At 56.4% G+C, this 20,888-nt stretch overlaps 1 protein-coding gene across 1 annotated transcript in view; it reads right to left on the minus strand.

Annotated features, from left to right (window-relative positions):
* The window catches only part of SHANK2 (SH3 and multiple ankyrin repeat domains 2), a 464,476-nt gene that overhangs the window by 323,446 nt on the left and 120,142 nt on the right, over positions 1-20,888 (minus strand). Inside the window, exon 9 of the mRNA XM_024133268.1 lies at positions 12,804-12,870. Coding sequence (XP_023989036.1) covers positions 12,804-12,870 — 67 coding nt within the window. The remainder of the gene's footprint in view (positions 1-12,803; positions 12,871-20,888) is intronic.

Consider the following 20,888-nt stretch of genomic DNA (forward strand, 5'->3'; position numbering starts at 1 on the left):
CCACCTGATGCTCCCTTAGCATCAGTGTGTCCCTTCTAGCTTGGCTCAAATCGGCCCACGCGGACAATTCTTCTTTCTTGAAAGCCACCTTAAGCGTCTTTCCACTCCCTCTCATTAAACCCAGAATAGAAACCTTTTTCTGCATTCAGTCGAATTCTACCCCACACAGTCTTGCAAGCCCTCAGCCTGCGTATGAGATCAAAGACTTGCAAAGCCGCGAAGAACTTCAAGAAAAGACACTTAGTTCTGTCTGTTTGGATTTGGGCGCAGCCCTAATCATAAAAGAGGCCCCAGCGCAGCCGTGGGACAGAGTGGAGACAGCGCTCACACCTGCAGTCGCTGCTGAGACCGGGAGAGATGCCGGGGCTCCCCCAAGGCCCCACAGATGAGGCCAGGTGGAACCCACGTCCTCCTGGCACTTGGCCTAATGTTTTCTTCCGGTCCCACTACACAGCCGCCTTTGCACCTTCATGACAAGGAAGCTTCCTGTGCCTATTTCCTGACATAGTTGAGACGTGCACACTCCGGGTGGTTCTACGCCACAAAGTCCAGAAATTCCGGGCTGTGCGCGTTTCCCTAAAGGCCACGTGGGGCTTTGCCAGGCTTCCTGAGAACGGGGGCGGGGGGGGTCCTTAAAAGCAGGACACACCAGGGGAGGGACCCCCTCTCCTGGCATCAGGACACCAGCCTGACGGGGACCTTGTCTGGGGTCCTGTAGTCGCTCCGAGGCTTGGTGAGTCAGGGACCCTACAACGGAAGGTCGTAGGTGAGGCGTCAGAGCAGAGCCCAGGTGCGACCCAGCACTCTCGCTGCGGTGGTAAAGGACGGGGAGTGGCCCAGAGCCTGGTCTCGGGAGCACCCCATCCAGCCCAGGGGACCATGCACCCCGATTTCTGTGAAATAAGCTTCTACCCTGAATGCAGAAGGGAATCCTGCAAATGGGAGAAAGTGCGGCGGGGTAGGGCCCCCGCCGGGAGAACCACGGGGAAGGCGGGGGTGACCCACGGAGGCGGCAAAGGTGCCCTGGGAAAGGGGGTGGGTGGACAGAGGGCCGCAGGCGGATGGGCCAGCAGCCGTCTGAGCCGCGTGGCAGCGGCTAGAAGGGAAGGCCGCGCAGGTGGGCGGCATCGAGGAACTTCCACCTGGAGGTGGACGGGTCTTCCTAGTGCGGCCTGGGGGTGCGTGCCTGGGGGAGCCGAGGGCCATCTGCTGTGGCTGCTCCTTTGACCCCACAGGGAGTGCCCCGGGCTGGGGTGAAAAGATGCACCTCCTGGGGCCACTGACCGAGCGGAGCAGCCTCGTGAGAGCCCTGCCTCTCTGAATCACAGGTTCCCGTCCCCAGAAGGTGGGGCCCCGGGTCAGGGTCGCACTGCCTCCTGATGACGGGCGTCCTGCTGGCAAGGAGGCTCCTCGTCCCCGCCCCCCAACTCAGGCCAGGCACCGGACCTCCTGGGGGCGGCCTGGGTTTCTGGAGGCGTCTGTAAGCTTCCTCTGGACTCCTTCACGTTCTGAGTCTGGGTTTCCCTGGGGTCACCAACCGTCACCCCCTCAAAAGACAATTACTTCCGAAAACACCCTGACCTTCTACAGCTCTCACTGCGAAGACTGCGGGGGCAGGGCGTGTGCAAACCTTAAGACAGAGGTGAATCTCCGAGGAGCCTGGCCTGCTCTCTTTTCAGGAGGTCCCACTAGACTTTCTCCCCAGACGTGGGAATTAAGGGTGGGCAGTGAGTTCCAGAACCCTGGTCTCCTTCGGCTGTACTGGATCCTTCGTCTGTGACACAGATGCACTTAACTCGCTAGTGCTAAAGCAGAGTTTAATAGAAAACCACCCCCTAGAGGGACATACCGAGGACCAGAGTTAGGGCACAGGTCAGCCAGCATGCAGGAGAAGGGGGAGCGGGAGGGGATGTGGTCGAGGGGGAGGAAGAGGAAGGGACCCGGAGGGGTGAACAGGTGGAGAGGTGCTGGGTGAGCCAGAGGTAAGTACAACTGTTCCTCGTCCTACAGGCCGCTCGTTAAGGCACATCTCGGAGCAGCAGGGAAACTGGTTTTCCTGGATGAGACGGCTCAGATAAAGAGCCCAGGTTGGAATCAGCCAAGGGCTGCTCCCCTTGGAAGGTCCCGTCACCGCAGTGCCGGCTCTGGGACAGGAGCCTGCACCAGCTCCCGTTGACCCGGTGTCAACGGGAGACAGACCGGGGCTGGGGCAGCTGGGCTGGTGGGTGCAGAGGGGCATGGGCTCGGCAGGCAGAACCCAGAAGGTGCTGGTAAAATCAGCCAAGAGCTCTGGGGGTGGGGGAAGGACGGGTGCCCTCGGGGCCCTCCTGGAAGGTGGCGGCTGGTCCGCGGGGAAGTGCTCCTCTGTACGCAGCCTTGGGGAGCTGCCTGCCGAACCCCCGGGGAGGCAGGACTGCCGGTGAGCGGGGGGGCGGGGGCAGCAGCAAACTCGGGAGCGGGGAGGGAGGGTCCGGGACGCACAGAGGGTCAAGGACAGCATCGTGGCAGCCAAGGGTGGCTCGGTCCAAACCCCAGCTCCCTGTGACCTCGACACGGAACGCACTTCTGAGTCTGGGAGCCTCGCTCTCCTGGTCTGTAAAATGGGGACAGCGACAGTGCCACCTCGCTGGCAGGGATCGAAAAAAAGCAGTGAGTGCGAGCCAGGCATGAAAGGGCACTGAAACAGCATTAACTGCTTCTGCTGTTCACATCAAGACAGCCCGTTGCCTCCTCCTCCAGGGAGCCATCCCGACTCTACGGCCCATTGGGATTCGCTGCCCCTAACGCTGGCTTCAGGCCCTCCCCGCTCCCTCCCACAGGCATAGACATTCTCCATCTGCAGGGAGTCGACCACCAAAAGTCCAGCCCTTCAGCTGGGACACGATGTCCACCAGGAGGACAGTCACGGCGGGAGAAGAATGGCGTGGGGAGGAGACAAGCCAGAGCCCGGCCGAGAGGACCCGGGGGCCGGGAGAGGGGAGGGGAGGCCCAGCAGAGCTGCAGGAAGCAGGGTGAGTGGCAAAGCCAGGGACCCTAGGGCACCCGCTCCCTCCTTCCCGCTCTCGGACCCACTTCCACTGGCTCTGAGCACCTCCTCAGAGAAAGGAAAGGATGGGCCTGGGCTGAGACGTGTGTCCCCGGGCACGGGATCAGAGGCCGGGTCTGGGAAGCAGGCCCGAGGATCAGGTGCAGTGGGTGCTTGGGGTCGGAGAGGAGCCCCCCCGGGAGGGAATGCAGAGGTGCGGAGGCCTGCAGTCCGGGGTTGCCTTCCACCTGTGCCCGGGACCACCCCGTCGGTTCCGCAGCCACGGTTCCCACGCGGGCCGGGGTCCACCCTGCTGCAGGGGCCTTGGGGGGCGTTCCCGTAGTTGTTGGGGGGGGTGTACTTGTCACAGGGGGTGGGCAGGGGCCAGACTCCCTAAAGGTCCAGCAGTCGTGCGACAGTCAGTGAGTTGTGAGTGACCCTCCAGACGTTCGAAGAGACGCAAAGCCTGTTTATCTGAGCATAACCTCCCGCCCACCCCGACTCAACAGACACACTGCCTTCTGCACGGATATCCACTGAGTTCTCCGGAAATGCAGCCGCTACCTAAGTGAAACAGCGTTCGTGCTGTTTGGTCCGGAACTCTGCCAAGCACAGCTCACGATTTCAGGAAACCGCGGCACCGGCGGCTGGCGGGCCCTCCTGGTGTCACAGCTGCCCGAGGCGCTCAGGGATGTGAGGCTGAGTGCGCTCGGAGGGGAAGAGCATCCCCCCCGGCCTGCGCCCTCCTGCGTGGGACACCCTCTCGTGGACACGCGGGCCACCTCCCCGCCCATCCCTCTCTGCCTTCCGTTCCTTACAGGACAGTTAGGACGTTAGGCCGATTTTTAAAAATTCCATGTGTGTGTCAGGTTATGTTCTCTATGAATCTGGCTCTCAGACAACGAAGGCGGTGCTACGCGATAATGGTTAGCAAAGGCGCTGGGGCCTGAGGTGCTCGGGACCCACGGCACGGGCAGGTGCTCACCGTGAAGGGAATTGTGCAGAGAATGTGCGGTTGAGGCCGGGGGAAGATGGGGGGCTCTCTGGGGCTCCCGCTCGTCCGCAGGGGATGGTGTCGGGGAGGGGTCTTCCCCAGGGGCCCAAAGTGCGCAGAGGCGGGAAACAAAGAGCCGAGAAAGGCTCAGGGCTGGGGACCAGTCCAACCCAGAGGACGGGGAGGAGTAGATGTGTGTGGGCAGGTGGGCGGATCCTCTGAGCATCTCTGGTGGGACACGCGCTCCAGCAGCCACGGACATCCCCTCATCCCCTGCACGGGGGGCTTCACAGCGGGGACTTCTTGGAGGACGCATCCCCAGCCCGGGCCTCCATCCGGCGGCGTTCCAAGGCCACGTGCATGTGAAGGGGGGGCCAGGGAGAGCCCCGGGGCAGAACACGGGCAATAACGACAAAGCAGGGGAAACACACACACAGGGCACAGGGGGTCAAGGCCTCACGGCCGCTGCTGCACCCTCTCGGGACCAAGACGACAAGCGTCCCCGGGAGTCCAGTGAACAGAGCATCTGGGACAGACCGAGGCCACCGTGGGCCCCCAGTGGACACTCACCGGACGTCAGGGCTGGGAGTTGGCCATCCCGACAGAACACAAGAGCAGCCCTCGTGCGGGGTCACAAACGGGCGTCACCTTGGCTTGCGGCCCGGAGCATCAGCTGTGTTCCAGGATTTGGGGATAAACTCGGAGACAGCTATGCCTGGGGGAGGGGAGGGAGTTACAGCAGCGAGCACATGACCAACACACCCAGAGCAGGACGATGGAGACCCCGGGCGGCACACAGAAGAGGGGGGCTGGCGGCACCGGACACGGCAAGGAGGGAGCCGCGCGCACCCGGCTGGACGGGGCACCCGGCTGGACGGGGCACCCGGCACGGGTGGCCCGCACACACCGCACAGCTCCCTCAGCCCCGGGAGGGCGGTGACACGGGAGTAGAATGAGCCGTGACGGGGCGACAGCGGGCTGCTCGCGTCTGCTCAGGCCGCTGTGTCTGCTGGGGCTTTATCACGCCTCCCTCCCTCAGCAACTTGCTTTGAAAATATTCTCTGGGCGTCCAGGCAACAGCTGTGATGGCCGCATCATTCTAGAGAACAAACTAGCCCAGCTTTCCTTGGGAAGGCTCGTTCTGTAAGCTCACAAGGGGAAGATCAGCAGTGCCGACCCCAAACGAGCCAATCTGATGCAATGAAGCAGGTTAGAACGTTGGGTTTTCCACAGGACCTGCGGGCTCTGCGTGCAAACAAAGGATGCCGTGCATACTTGATATTGCTACGTTTCATGGTAAGTAGCATATTTTACAGTCCAAATGCCAGGAAATCTGAATGCTGCTTTCAAATCGGATCTATTTTATTTCACAGCAGGTGAATAGCCACCAAGCAGGTATTATTATTATTTTTTAAAGCGTCATGGCTCCATATCAGCACAGATTTTACATTCCCACACATAAACACACACACACCGCACCCCCCCTAGAATAATGCATTAAGAAACCTGTTTGAAAACACCTCCCTCTCTTCATCATCTATACATATCTGAAACGTAATTACAGAGCCACTCCGTCTCGAAACCTAGCAACAGTATCCAAGCGATCCTTGGGCGGCTCATCAGACACCCAAACTCACACATCAGCTCAATGGACTTCATTTAAAAAAAGCAAAACCTCTCGCTTCTCTCCCCGTAGCTGCGGAAGGACAAGATATAGGAAAACAAACCTTGTTCCGCTGAAGAAGAACAACCCATGTCATTTAATCCATCTGACAGTGCATCTCCCCACAGAGCCAGGCAAAAACAAAAATAACAAAGGTGGTAAAAAATAGGTTATCCCAGTCCAAAGCTTATCAGCTTGCAACATGCTTAATCTTTGCATGACTATTTCGGATTCGAGCTCCCCAGCTCCCCAGCAGCCTTGCTCTGGGGGACCTCCATCCTACAGAAGCCATCGCAAATGCTCGATGGCAAAAGCTTTTAAGACCTGCTGGGCTCATGGACTCAGCCGCAGCTCAGCTATGAATGACAACAAAGGAGGATTAACTTTGGTATTCACGCTCGCTTTTCAACCATCACTTTCTCTGAGTAGGCAAATGAAATCACCAAATGGAGGTCACATTTAATTTTTTAAAGAGGAAGGGAGTTTAAAAAAAAAAAAAAAAAATGAACCACAGCTCCAGTGAGCAGTAACATACACGCTGGCCGGACTGCGAACAGAACGCCTCACGACAAGATGCGATCTCTCTTTTAAAGGGATAGGGTTCCATCTACACGGCGAGCTGGATCCACTTCCGGATTCTACAGACCTCGGAGGGGCCCATGGATCACCTCCTGTGTTTCAACACGGTCAGCGTCTTCCCCCAGAGCCACGGCGGGGCCTCCGAAGTGCCCTGATTTCTCGGCGGGGCACTTTTGTGTCTGGAAAACGAAGGCGGGCTCCGTGGCTTGAGGCGGGGGATATTGGAGCCCTTAAAGGGCCTTTTTCAGAAAGGCACATCCCATGGATTAGGCTGCATGTAGAAAGTCAGGAAAATGTGTAGCATTTCCACTTGCTCACTTTGAACACCAAAATACACCCCACGCCTAACTTGGAATCTGGGGGATGCTTCCACCATGTCTATCTTCAAAAATGCAACCCAACACGATTCAGGCAAAGGTGAGTCTTACCTTCATTTCCTCTGAGCTCAGGATGCTGACATGTGAGGCTGTGTGCTCCAAAATGGTGTCCCAGCCCCCGTTTAGCCCCACTAAATGTCTGATAAACACAACCCTGCCAGCAAGCACCAGGGGCACCTCCTGACAGAGGCAAGAGCCAGCAGCCTCAGATATAGGACGTGAGTCCCCATTCTTCTGGATCGCTGCTACGCCGTGGTACAGCTTCTAAGTCAAATTTTGCTGAAGATCATAAGGTAGAAATACGCCCCCCCCCCCACCCGCCGTCCCTCTCCAGCACCCCGACCGTGATTCCTGAGGCTGCAACAAGAGGCAAACGGCCTGTGAAGTTCCCCAGCAAAATCATACCAGACACCTACCACTCGCCGTGGTACAGCTTCTAAGTCAAATTTGCTGAAGATCCATAAGGTAGAAATACGCCCCCCCCCCACCCGCCGTCCCTCTCCAGCACCCCGACCGTGATTCCTGAGGCTGCAACAAGAGGCAAACGGCCTGTGAAGTTCCCCAGCAAAATCATACCAGACACCTACCACTCAAGAGTCCGGGGGCAGACGAAAGACAGCCCTGACCAAGACAGACTCTGACAGCACCCTCCCAGGTCACAGGGCTCAGGGAAACCAAGCCAAAGGAGCTGGAGTGGAAAAGCCATGTGGCCAGGGAGCCTCACACACGACCAACTGGAGACCCCCAGCCTCATATGGCCCCAGAAAGACCTGCTGTGGGGGCGGTGCCCCCCCCCGACGACGCTTGGGGGGCGGAGAACATTACACTCTGGCAAACACGCCCAATCCAGGAATCGATTTGCCCACGAGGGCTCGGCTCCTTGACACCCAACTCCAGGTGCCGGGAATTCGGGATTTTATGTCAAGAAGAGCGGGCGGGGAGGGGCTGAATGTGGAGTGGGAACGCTGGCGGGGGAGGGGGTCACTCATTCTACGGACATTTACTGAGGCCCCACGGTGCGCCAGGCACTGTAACAGCCCAGAGCGACAGCCATACAGCAATGTGAGTGCCCTCCGGGGGGGTCGATGGCAGAGACCCCCAAAAGACGTGTCCGAGTCCGAATCCCTGGATCCTACCATCGGGACCCTATTTGGAAGAGTAGGGTCTTTGCAGATGTAATTAATTTCAGGAGGTCAAGAAGAGATGGCCCCGGATTTCGGGTGGGCCCTAAATATAGAGGCTGACGGCCTTACCAGAGGGAGCAGAGGAGATCTGAGACACGGCAGAGAGGAAGGTGGTGCGAAGGAGCAGGGATGTATCTCCTTGGCCCCAGGAATGCCAAGGACCGCCAGCGACCATTAGAAGCTGGGAGAGAGGTGAGGGAGGAGCCTCCCTAGAGCATCCAGAGGGAAACAGCCCTGCCGACACCTTGACTTCGGACTTCCAGCCTCCAGAACCGAGAAAGAATATGTTTCGGCTGTTGGAAGCCACCCAGTTGGTGGCATTTTGCTGCGGCAGCCCCGTCCTCGCGTTCTGTGTAAGCCCACCAGAGATGGGGCAGGGCAGGCAGGTCTGGAAGGTCCCGGGAAGCAGAGGTGGACGGGGGCTCAGATGTCCGGCATCAGAACTGCTGGTGGATGGAAAACGGCGATGGCAGGGGCCACCCCAGACCTCTTGGGTCAGGTTCTCGGGGGGAGGGCCTGCTCTGAGCACCTGCTTTCTACACAAGCCTCCCGGGGGCACCCACACCTGGCACGCGCTGCTGGCCACTGGGGAGCCTCGGAGGGTTTCTGTCGGTGCGTCAAGAACGGTCAGGAACAGGAAAGAATTCCCCATCTAGGGGATCGACTGCCAGAAACACAGAAGGCTCGCTGGGGTGGGGGATGAAAAAGCAGCCAAGGTGCCTTCGGACTGGGACGTGGGGGAAGCGGGGTGGATGCCACAGTCACAGAGGCCGAGCGCGTGGGGAGCTGCTTTTCCGAGCAGACGTGCGCCGTTCTCCCTGGGACAGCGGCTGATGGGCAGTTCCTGGTTTGGAAGGTCCGGGCTCTGCGGTCCTTTCAACGAACTCCTGAACCCCGGGGGCAGGGAGGCAAGGAGGACATCGGCCTCCGTGTCATCAGCTCCTAGAGGGCCAGGCCTGGGACACACGAATGTTTCCGAAACCCCAGATGAGCAGGGGGCCCAAGCGGAGAGAATGCACCGAGAAGATGCTCCTGGGAAGATGGCGGCGGAGGGGAAAGGGCAGGGGCCCCTCAGGAACCTGCTATAGCTCAGCACCCCCCAGGCCTTCGAGGGATGCTCGAGCACGGCACAGCGGGGAGAAAGGCCGCCTCCGCCTTTCCGGGAGGCGTGAATTCTTCTCGAGACTGGAACGAACTGGGGGGCAGTGGCGTCGGAGTCCTGGACCAATGGCTTCCGAGGTTTTCCGGTCAGAACTCTTCCCTTTGGTCGCCCCACGGAGCTGGCTCTGTCCCCACAGCTTGTCCTCCTGCCTCTGGTCCTCTGTCCCTCCTCCAGAGAGCAGCCTGCAGGCCGTGTCCTTCCTCGGTAAGGCCTCCTGAGGACCCCGACCCCGCAGGGGAAGAGCAGTCCTAGGGCTCTTGAATATGTCACAGCGGGAGAGAAGCATCACGCTAGACCTTTCTCTCTGAAATGTGAAAACTAAACATGGAAGCCAGGGAGGAATCAGGACTAGAGGAGAGAAAACAACGGACTCCGTAGGTGAGGGCTTAACCTGGGCCTTGGATGAAGGCCCAGGGAGGCTCCCCCCCACTGAAAACTCACACACGGGCGGTGAGAGGCCTGCCTGAGCCGCGGAGCCTCTTCCGGGGTCGTCCTGACGGCACAGCTCGGGGCTGCTGGCCTGCAGGGCCCGTACCTCAGTCCTAACCCTGCTGATTCTGGGATGACCCCTCTGCAGCCCCCAGGCCCAGCCTCACGCCGCCCCCGAAGTGCCCTCCTCCTCCCCTGCCCCTGCCCTCTCAGCCCACCTGGAGAGCAGAGTTCGGCGGAGAGATGCTCAACTCTGGCGGCCACAGAGCGCTATGCCTGAACCAGGAGGCCCAGAGGAGAACTTCCTGTGGGACCATCCCCCCGTCAGCAGTCTGGGACCCAAGAACCCTCTTCTTCCCTCTCCGTCCCTCCACCTACAAGTCCAGACCCGGTTCCAGCTCCAGCCTGTGGGAAGACCCCCAACCCGCCCCTGCCGGAAGCCCTCGCATGCAGCCCCCTGTTCTAGGCTCACAGGGAGGCAGGGAGACTGGCGGTGAAGAGCCCAGAGCCCCCCAGAGTCATGTGAGCCTGGCTTCAAGGCCTGGCCCGGCCCATCACTCTACCACGTGGTTCTGGGAGAGTCCCGCCTGGGAGATGCCACTGGAGCCCTGCCCACAGCCACTGGCACTCAGTGCGCCGGGTACGTGGGCCACTTGCCCCTACGGGCACCTGCGTCTCCCCGAGGAGGGTCCTCCCTGGCATGGAGCAGCCTGGACTAAACAGGAACTTGACCTGGTGGGTAAATGTACAAGTCACCTCGCCCCTGGGGTGAGACAAGGCCAAGGTGCGCTCCCGCGACCCGCCTGGAGGTCCTGATGGGACTGGGCCTCAGGTGGCTGCAGCACCTGCTCGTTAAGGCACCTGAGCTGGCGTCCTGTCCCTTCCAGACTTACCCTCTGTGCTTCCACTGCCGCGTGGCACCACCTCCACGGCAAAAACCACTTCCCTCAAATCCTGCTTCTGGGGGAACTCAACCCAAGTGCCAGGTCCCACGTCAGCTTCGTCCTTGGTCACACGGAGACAGCGACCGCATGCTTGGAGGAGCATGCGATGCTGGGCTCGCAGGCTCAGAAAGGGTTGGCTGTTTCCCTGGGCTTATTCCTTCCCCCGGAGGCAGGGCGGCTTTCCGAGATGGCAGGCACGGACCCGCACGCGGGACTTAGCCAGACTCACACGGGGGGCGGGACAGCGCCAGTCCCTCCCCCACCCCACGCCCAGCATCCAGCCCCGCCGGTAACGAGCGGAGATGCAAAGCTGGGGGTGGGCCACGGGGCACAGAGCAAACAACCGGGTTCAAACCTCGAGGTTTAGTTAACACGACGCTGAATCGGGAGGTTAGGATGGATTTACTGTGCGTCTGAGCGTGAACGCATTGAGTGACCTCTGCACCCACGAGGGACCCACAGCTTCCGTGCCCTTCATCGCCTCTCTGTGAAATTTTCAATAGAATCCACTTAAATGGCACCGTTTGCTAGTTCACAATCATAGATGCTGAGTCAGGCGACCCAGAGGAATGAAGAGGACTCTTTCTTCCCCTTCTTTGGAGATGCTGAAAGGACCCGGCAGGGAAGCAGATTTTCCGTACCATCCTTTCCCTTTGGGACACGCCAGGGAAAGCCCACGGCGCAGGTAACGAGGGGCATGGATTGATAGGAAAAGCCACCCCACGTCCTCACTGAGCCCCAGGGCGCCTACAAAGATACGACAGGCAGACCTCAAACCTCAACCCCCGCACCGTGACCCACGGGAGTCTCTCGCGCCCACCGTGACTACCCCATCTCTCGACAGGGCAAGCCCTTTACAGTTTAAAGAAATCATTGATTCCATCGGGTGAGTGGTAATTAAAATGTGTTCACCCAACACACAGGTATTATTTTTATAATAAGAAAACCTGCTTGTAGAGAGATGTTTGCATCCCAGATAGGAAATGGAAGAGACAGGCCAGGAACCTCCCCGACCTGGGTTTTAACATGGGCACTTTTTGAGCAGGATGGGTTCATGGCTGGGGTGGGGAGGGGTGTGAATGCGTAGGGCAGGGCTTGGGGGCAGCGGGTAGAGTCCCTAGTTTCTCCCGGCTCCCTTCCGACGGCTGGGTAAGGAAACCACTTCACGCCTCCCCCTGGCGTGCGGGCCCCAGGCAAGGGAAAGTGAAAACAACGAGGGAAGGTAGCCCCAAGTTTGTGACCATCGCAGAAACTCAGAGGCCCAGGGGTCCTTGGGGCCATTAACCACCCCGCGGTCCTGCCTGGGGCCTGCACACCTGTCTTCTTGGGTGCCTGCCCTGCTCAGCAGAGTTCCTATTCCCTTCACAGTAGCCGGTGTTTTTAGACCTCGAGCCGACCCTGTCCGACTGTACTGCTCTCTCGTCTTAGGGGGCTGGTGCTTAGGGTTGGAGAGCTCAGTTCATTTCCTGAAGCACTTTGCGGACGCGAACTCGCCCATCTGCATAACGTGCTTAGGAAGATGCTGGCGTGGCCGTGGCAGAGGCCTGGATCTCAGAGCAATTAGGAGGTCCGGCCCGGCCCACGGGGGGACTCGCAGCAGCACCGGGCCCAGCGCCTGGGGGGCCCCGATGCTCCGCACAGGGGACCGGATGAGGCAAGCAGGCATCCGGCTCCGCCCCCCTGTGCGATTCCCAGGGGCAGGCGGGCGCCCGCCAGACACTCGACACGGTGAAGACTGGACAGCCAAACACACGGTATCGCTCGCCCCCGGCCCCAAACTCAGGGAGAGGGACACAGGCAACAAGACACAGACGCCATCTGGCTACTTCTCCAGGCGCCCTGGAGCCCCGTTGCCCACCCCCTCGATGGGATGGCACCATCTTGAAATCTCACCGCTGCTGGTCCAGTGGGACTGCTCCCCGCTGCATGTCCTGTGTAAGCCCGGGGCTGGAGGAAACAGGCCAGCGGGCTCTTCCGAGATGCAAGACTGGGCCCAGCCGCCGGCAGGGCGATAGGAGAGGGGAGGAGCCCCAGAGACAGTCCTCCTGGTTGGCACGAGGGGTACTAGAAAGGGGACAGCAGACAGTGGGAGGGAGGCGAGGGGATGGCTGTCTCCTGCTTCATTTCGTTGCCATCTCTTACTTTAAATGGAATCATGTATGTTACAGAATCTTCCCGCAAACCCATCTCCGTGAGCTGCAAAGCGATCTGGTTCTCTGGACGGACAGCAATGCCCTGCAGCCACTGCCGGCGTCCTCACCTGACGTCTAAGGCTTTCCTTGCCCCAACCCTGCCAAGAGTTAAGAAACCGGAGCAACAGAGGCGGAGAAGATGCTAGCACTCTGCTTTCTGTGAAGTTTCGCTAAAAGCAGACTCTGAACCAATCTAACGAGGTGACCCGTCAAACAGAACCCCTCACAGTTCATTCGCCACCAGCCTTACTCACCGATGTCGGTTTCCCGGTGGTTCTTGATGTAATCAGCCAGCTCGAAGTTCCCGGCTATGATCGCCACCTGCAAGAGTGGGAACCACGTTAAAGCGCCAAGTGCAGCACACTCTTCTGCATCCTGACGGCCTGACAGCAGAATGAGCCTTTTTTAAAAACAAGAGATACTCCCTTCTTTCCAGTTTATTGAGATATAGTTGATACCAGCACTAAGTTGAAGGCGTACAGCATAATGACTCGACTGACATATTTTGCGAAATGACCACAGTAAGTTTAGTTCAGGGCCATCACCTCACATGGTTACAAAAATCTCTTTTCTTTGTGATGAGGACATGGAGGATCTACTGTCTTAGCAACCTTTCCGCGTACCACACGGCAGCATCACCTGTAGCCATCGTGCTGAATGTGACATCCCCAGGCTAATTTCTCTTGTAACTGGAAGTCCAGCTTTGGACCACCTTCCCCCACTTCCCCCACCCCCTGCCTCTGGAAACCACAGATCTGATCTCTTTTTCTATGAGCTTGGTTTAGATTCCCCTCGAAGTGAGATCCTAGAGTATTTGTCTTTCTCTGTCTGATTTCAGACAACATAGTGTCCTCAAGGCCCATCCATGGCGTGGACCAATCGTAACTGCTAAAATGGCAGCTACGATACCCATGGTCCCCAGGCAGAGGCACGTCTTCCCACTCTGCCCCTCTCTAGGCCCCTGGGCGTCCTTCGACAAGGAGGCCATCGTTCTGTGAGAATCTACATGAGAGAGTCCTCGGCCCAGGAGGCCACAGCGGGGGCGGTTCAAGGGGCTGAGGCTGGAGACTCCCACGGACCGCGCCCTGCATTCCCACCAAAAGCCCGTCTGGTCCCTCTACGCCCACCCCTGGGGGGGGAAGCTATTCCTATGGTCGGTCCCCATAACTGGAGGGAGGGGAAATCTCGGAAAAGCATTCAAAGCTGTTAACTGGTCTTCACTCAAGCAGAAAAAGACTCCACCCATGCACCTGTGCACGGCAACGAAACCAGCACCCACAGGAAACGGTCCAACTTGAGCCCTACAGAGGCACCGACTGAAGTCAAGAGGCCACGTGGTCCCTGATGCACTGCGGCAGCCAGACAGGCGAAGCCAAAGTCCCCTGGAGTGGCCTGGGGCTCCTGGGGAGACCTGCACCAGACCCCCCATGGGCAGGGCTCTCCGTGCCCCAGACGGGGAGAACTGCTGGGCCCGGGGACGGTCGTCTGAACCCTCAGATGAGCCGGGCGTTCAGATGCCAGCCAGCAGACACACACGTGGACCGTCAGTCGGCTTTCAGTAATGATGTGGGTGGGCCTTCCCCAATCCTCTGGAGGCCTTCAGAGCAAAAACTCAGATTTCATGGAGGAGAAATTCTGCCTCAATTTGTAGCACCGGGTCCTGCCTGAGTTCCCAGCCTGCCCTTCAGACTGCAGACCCGCCAGCTCCCACAGTCCTGAGAGCCAACTCCTTACAAGAAACCTCTTAAATATATATATATATATATATATATATATATATATATATATATCTCCATCCTCTGCCAGCTCTGTTTCCCTGGAGAACCCTGACTGATACAGCTTCACATGTGGGCCGGGGGCTGCAGCGCTACAGAGACCCAGGGACCCCAGGCTTCCGTCCTAGGAAGTGACATTGATTTCAACTCTTGGGCCCCACCTAATGCTAGGTGTCCTCCAAGGAGGCCACCGACAGGAGCAGCCTGTAGCCAAATCCAGCCCCCTCCCCAGCCTGCTAATGTCAGGGGAGCCATGGCAGCCCCTGTCCACACCAGCCGGGGGCCGTGGGGATGGAAAGCAAAGGCCATTTCAGGGGCAGGGTTAGAACCATCTGGTGAAAGGCGCTTCACCGGCCTCCTGCACGGTGACCACCCATCTGGGACCCAGGCTTCAGACCATGGATCCTTGAAACACGACAGGGACAGAGGTGAGGAACCCGGGCAGGAGGTCCTCACAGGCCCTGAGAAGCCAGTGACCTAGTGTGCTGGCATTTATGATGTGAACGTAAAAGGGCGGCTCTGCAGGGTTACACGTAACATGTGACCCAATGTCTTTTAGGTGACAAATGGTCAGAATCATTCCTGGTCAGAATTCCCTGGTGGTCCAGTGGGTAGGACTCCACGCTTCCACTGCGGGGGACCCGGGTTCGATCCCCGGTCAGGAACTAGGATCCCGCAAGCCACGTGGCGTGGCCAAAAAAAAAGGAAAAAAAAAAAAAAAAAAGAAAGAGAAGAATCATTCGCTGTCTTCCAGCCAAATCCTCAAAGGTAAAGCTCACTCCCACCTGTCAGGATGGCTACTATCAAAAGACAGAAAACAACAAGTGTTGGCAAGGATGTGGAGAAACTGGAAGGCTTGTGTATTGCTGGTGGGGATGCAAAATGGTACAGCTGCTGTGGAAAACAGCATTCAGATTCCTCAAAAAAATTCCACATATGGGATTTCCCTGGTGGTCCAGGGGCTGAGACTCCACACTCCCAATGCCGGGGGCCTGGGTTCGATCCCTGGTCAGGGAACTAGATCCCACCCACACGCCACAAGTAAAAGATCCTGCATGCCACAGCAAAGATCCTGTGTGCTGCGACTAAGACCCAGCGCAGCCAAATGAGTAAGTAAGTAAATAAATAACTAAATAAATAAATATTTTTTTAAAATTCCACATAGAACTACCATATGATCCAGCTGCTCCACTTCTGCGGATACACCCAAAGGATCTGAAAGCAGTTATTGTATAAGAGTTAATTTTATGTGTCATCCTGACTGGGCCACAGGGGGCCTAGACATTTGGCCAAAAATTATTCTGGGTGTTTTGGGGAGGGTGTTTCTGGATGAAATTAACATCTGACTCAGTAGACTGAGTAAAGCAGATTGCCCTCCCTAGTGTGGGTGAGCCCCATCTAATCAGCTGACGACCTGACTAGAACAAAAAGGCTGAGTAAGAGGGAACTCCTGCTGTCTGATTATGAGCTGGGACATCTCTCTTTTCCAGCCTTCAGACTCTGAGAAGCGTCAGCTTTTCGTGGGTCTTGAGCCTCCGGGCTTTTGGATTGAAACTTACACCATCAGCCCTCCTGGGCCTCCAGCTCGCCATGACCTCAGATCTTGGGCTTCTCAGCCTCTGTAATAAATCTCTTTGTGTGTGTGTGTGCATTGTGCAAGTGGGGCGCTGCTGTAACAAATAACTAAAAATGTGGAAGCAGCTTTCAAAGTGAAAGGTTGATCCTGGGAGAGTTTTGAGGTGCATGGTAGGAATATAGATGTTAAAGGTTATTCCGATCAGATCTCAGATGGAAATGAGGAACTTGTAACTGGAAACTGGAGGAGAGGTGATCCTTGTTATCGAGTGGCCAAGAGCTTGGCCGACTTGTGTCCTGGGGTTTTGTGGGGGGCACACCTTGTGAGCCATGAACGTGGACGTTTAGCCGAGGAGATTCCCAAGCAAAGTGCTGGAGGGCTGCTGATGGTAAAATGCAAAAAGACGGATGAATTGAAGGAGGAATTGTTTAGCAAGAAGGAACTGGAATTTGAGGATTTGGAAAATCCTCAGCCTGTCCGTGGTGCAGGAAATGAGAAAGCAGGTTCTGAAGAGAATGCTGAGGGTGTGGCTGGACCATCACGTGATAACCAGGTTGCAGAATTATACGCGCATAGGTACTGCCAGTTTACTCGGAAGGGGGTAGAGTCGGGCGAAGTGAGGGGAGGCTGTCGGACTTCTAGGGTTTAACAAGACGGCACGATAGAGCCACTCAATTGCGAACACGTGCCATTCTTCAAAAAGAGGGGAAAATGACCCCCAAAGTGAGTCAGAGAACATCAGGGCCACTGCCTTGGTTTCAACAGGTCAGAGAGCCTTTGTCAGAAGGCTTGGGGGTAGGACCACCCTGCCGCACCGTGTGGGTGACACTGCCGCCCCAACGGGCCTGGGGGACAGAATGCCGAACCAAAGAGGAGAGTTCTACGTCTTAAGGTCTGATTGATTCACCCCAATAAGTTTGGGACTTGCTTGGGACCTGTCGCTCCTTCCTACTTCCCGATTTTTCCCTTTTGGAACAGGAAAGTCTACCCTATGTTTGACCCAATGCCGTGTTTTGGAAGCACATAACTTGTTTAGTTTCACAGGTTCACAGTTGGAGAGGAAATGGCCTCAGGATGACTCATACCTGAAGTTTCACCCACACCTGACTTAGACGATATTTACATGAGACTTGGACTTGAGAGTTTGGGGGTGGTGCTGAAACAAATGAAGACTTTGGGGACTGCTGAGGTGGGAGAATGTATTTTCCATGTGAGAAGGACATGAATTTGGGGGTCAGGGTGTGGAATGCTACAGACTGGATGTTCGTGTCCCCTCAAGTTCATATTTTGAGGCCCTAACTCCCCAAGTGACAGTATTAGGAGGTAGGGCCTTCAGGAGGGGATGAGATTAGATAAGGTTATGAGGGTGGGGCCCCCATGATGGGTTAGTGCCCTTTTATAAGAAGACACACCAGAGAGCTTGCTCTCTCTGCCACGTGAGAACAAAGCACGAAGGTGGCCGTCTGCAAGCCAGGAAGGCAGCTCTCACCAGAACCTGACCACGCTGGCACCCTGATCTCAGACTTCCAGCCTCCAGAGCTGTGAGAAATAAATTCCTGTTGTTTAAACCACCCAGCCCATGGTATTTTGTCATAGCAGCCTGAGCAGATTAAGACAGCGGGGACTCAAACAAATATTTGCACACCCACGTTCATAGCAGCATTAGTCACAATAATCAGAAGGCAGAAGCAACCCAAGTGTCCACTGATGGATGAACGGATACATAAAATGTGGTATATACATAGAATAGAATATTATTCAGTCTTAAAAAGAAATGAAATTATGACACAGGCTACAACATAGATGAGCCTTGCAGACATTATACTCAGTGAAATAAACCAGATGCAAAAGGACAAATCCTGTGTGATTTCACTCACATGAGGTCTCTGGGGGAGAGTCAGATTCATGGAGACAGAAAGTAGACGGTAGGGGCCTGGGGCTGGGGGGTTGTTGTTTAACGGGGACAGAGTTTCAGTTTTGCCAGATGTAAAGAGTTCTGGAGAGGGACGGTGGTGATGGTTGCGATGTACTGAACGCGGCTGAACTGTACCATTAAAAATGGTTAAGGCAGTAAAATTTGTGTTATCTGTATTTTACCGCGATTAAAAAAAAATGGTAAAAGTCCACTTGTGTGGACCAGAAGGTGAGAAGGTCAAATACGAGAACACGGACCTACCCTGAACAGTCAGGCAGGTGTTAGGAGAGACACCGGGGCTTTGGAACAGCCATCCCTTCACAGGCAGGGGTTGGGGCTGGGGAGTGGGGGGATGACCCAGCCCTAAGGAGGATGAGGGAGGAGGGGTCTGGGACAGCGCACAGCTGAGCAGGGAGAACCTATCTGGTTAGCAGGATGGTCCCGGGCATATGGACCTCTCTGCGGCTACTCGCCTCCGGGTAACCTTGTCCAGACTCCCGAGCTGTTGCTTCTGCTGGGAGTGAAGGTAAGCAGGCAGGCACCTTCATTCAGAGAGACAGAGACCGAGATGCCCTCCTCTCTGAGGGAGACGCCGCTCCCCATGGCTCACCTATTCCTACAGGCTGGCCCCAGCCAAAGCCTGACGTGAAGCTGGCAGACAGGTGCCTTAGAGGAGAGGGGCTCCGGCCTCAGGCTGCCTGGCTGAAAATCCCACACCTGTACTAGGTGACATCAGCCATGACGCTTAATCCACGGGCTTCGGGTTTCTCAACTTTAAAATGGGTTTGGGGGACTTCCCTGGTGGTGCAGTGGCTCCCAAGGCAGGGGGCCCGGGTTCGATCCCTGGTCAGGGAACTAGATCCCACATGCATGCCGCAGCTAAGAGTTTGCATGCCACAACTAAAGACCCCACATGCCACAACGAAGATACCACACGTGGCAACAAAGATCCGCAACTAAGACCTGGTGCAGCCAAATTACTAAACAAATATATATTTTTTTAAATGGGTTTGGTGTGGGGATTCGATGAGATTACGTATGTAAAGGCTTAGAGCAAAGCCTGGCACGCGGTAAGCCCTAAAAAAGTCTGCTGTTACTATTGTTGTTCACGTGATTATTACTGACTGCTTGTCTGTAAGCAGCAGACAGCTCATTATAAAGGTCCCCTAACGGCTTCCCTGGTGGCGCAGTGGTTGAGAGTCCGCCTGCCGATGCAGGGCACACGGGTTCGTGCCCCGGTCCGGGAAGATCCCACATGCCGCGGAGCGGCTGGGCCCGTGAGCCATGGCCGCTGAGCCTGCGCGTCCGGAGCCTGTGCTCCGCAATGGGAGAGGCCGCAGCAGTGAGAGGCCTGCACACCAAAAAAAAAAAAAAAGTCCCCTAAGCCCCCACGATAAACACGCCATCAGAAACATACAAGCGCACACCGCACATCTGCACTCCAGTGCACACCCAGGACAGCTGCTGAAAATAACCTAAAAATGGACCCACAACCAGCAATTCCGAGCTTATGCTTCCAAAGAAAAGCTTTAAAGAGCTGCAAACTGAGTTACCGCAGCATGGAAGCCACATGCGCTCTTCTGGCCAAAAGAACCGAGTCCACGATGCAAGTGAGAACAATGCAAACTTCTATTTGTGGTAATTGGCTGACTGTTTCTCCCTTGATGATTTCAAGGCCAGGAAAGTCCTCTCCTGCAGGAAGCAGCCGCCTGCCTGTCCTGCTGCCTGCCCCATGCTTGGGCATCCCACTAAGTGTATGATGGGAGGATGGGGAGCGGGCTGGGTTTGATGGAGGCGTCTCAGTTCCATCCAGCAAGCGTCTGGCTGCTGGTCTGATGCGTAAAGAAGGCAGAAGGTTGGGGTCTGTTTTCTTTGGTTCCAGGCATACAATATCAATAATAATAATAAAATCAAGTTATACCAAGCACTTAGGTAGACACTCTGTTTGTTCTAAGGGCTTGACATGGATAGAGCCTCTTTGATCCTAACAACTCTATGAAGTGGGCACCGTTACCTCTACTTGACATGTGACGAAACTGAGGCACAGAGAGGTTAAGTAACTTGCCTGACATCACACAGTAGTCAGTGCTGAAGCCAAGATATTATTAATAACTCAAGACATGCAGGGCCAGAATCTTGATCTAATTTTCAAGGCACAGAATGATGTCTATAAATAATTTTGATTTTCATGACATGGCATTTTTTTAAAAGTTAACTTGTAACAGAATCGCAGTTCAGACGCCTTAGTAGAAAAACAGCAGCACAAGGAAAAATATGACAGACTGTTCTCGAGGGCTTATGACAAGGCACGTTCAGCATGCTGAGTCGGTTGAGTGACCACAGAATTCTCTGTTGTGAAAAGTGCAGGCAAATGCGCTTTCTGTAAGGATGGACGCTGCCATTTATAGGTTCTTCAGGATCTGAAAGTGAGAACTGAGCCCTTCCCGGCTCACCTGTCCTCCTCCCCCACCTCCACGTCCCCTCCCTTAACTCAACTTTCCTTCTCCCGTCTTGCTCTCAACACCGTCTCAGCAACATGTGCCAAAGCCAGGCGTCTGGGCATATGGCCATAAGGAAAGGCAGGTGTCCAACTCGAGGGGAAGCGTCTGGAAACCCAGGACAGCAAGGACTCCCTTTTGGACTCAGAGGCTCCTCCTGTCCCCTCCTTTCTTCAGCCAACGCCACGCTTCATGGGTGGACGCGGGGAGGGTGCTGGCGGGGGTACCAGGAGGAGGCACTCCTGATCGGAGAAGTGAACGTGCCCCATCGGTCTGCACCGCAGGCAGGATGGATGCGGTGGAGTGGGGGAAGGGCAGAGGCTGGCTCGGGGACAGACTGGTGGGTCCTGTGAAGGATTCAGAAGGGAAAGGCTAAGGGAGGGGGAAGGGTAAGCCGTGACAAAGTGAGAGAGTGACATGGACATATATACACTACCAAATGTAAAATAGACAGCTAGTGGGAAGCAGCCGCATAGCACAGGGAGATCACAGGGAGATCAGCTCCGTGCTTTGTGACCACCTAAAGGGGTGGGATAGGGAGGGTGGGAGGGAGACGCAAGAGGGAAGAGATATGG

Source organism: Physeter macrocephalus, chromosome 18 (assembly GCF_002837175.3).
Source record: "Physeter macrocephalus isolate SW-GA chromosome 18, ASM283717v5, whole genome shotgun sequence".
Taxonomy (NCBI): domain Eukaryota; kingdom Metazoa; phylum Chordata; class Mammalia; order Artiodactyla; family Physeteridae; genus Physeter; species Physeter macrocephalus.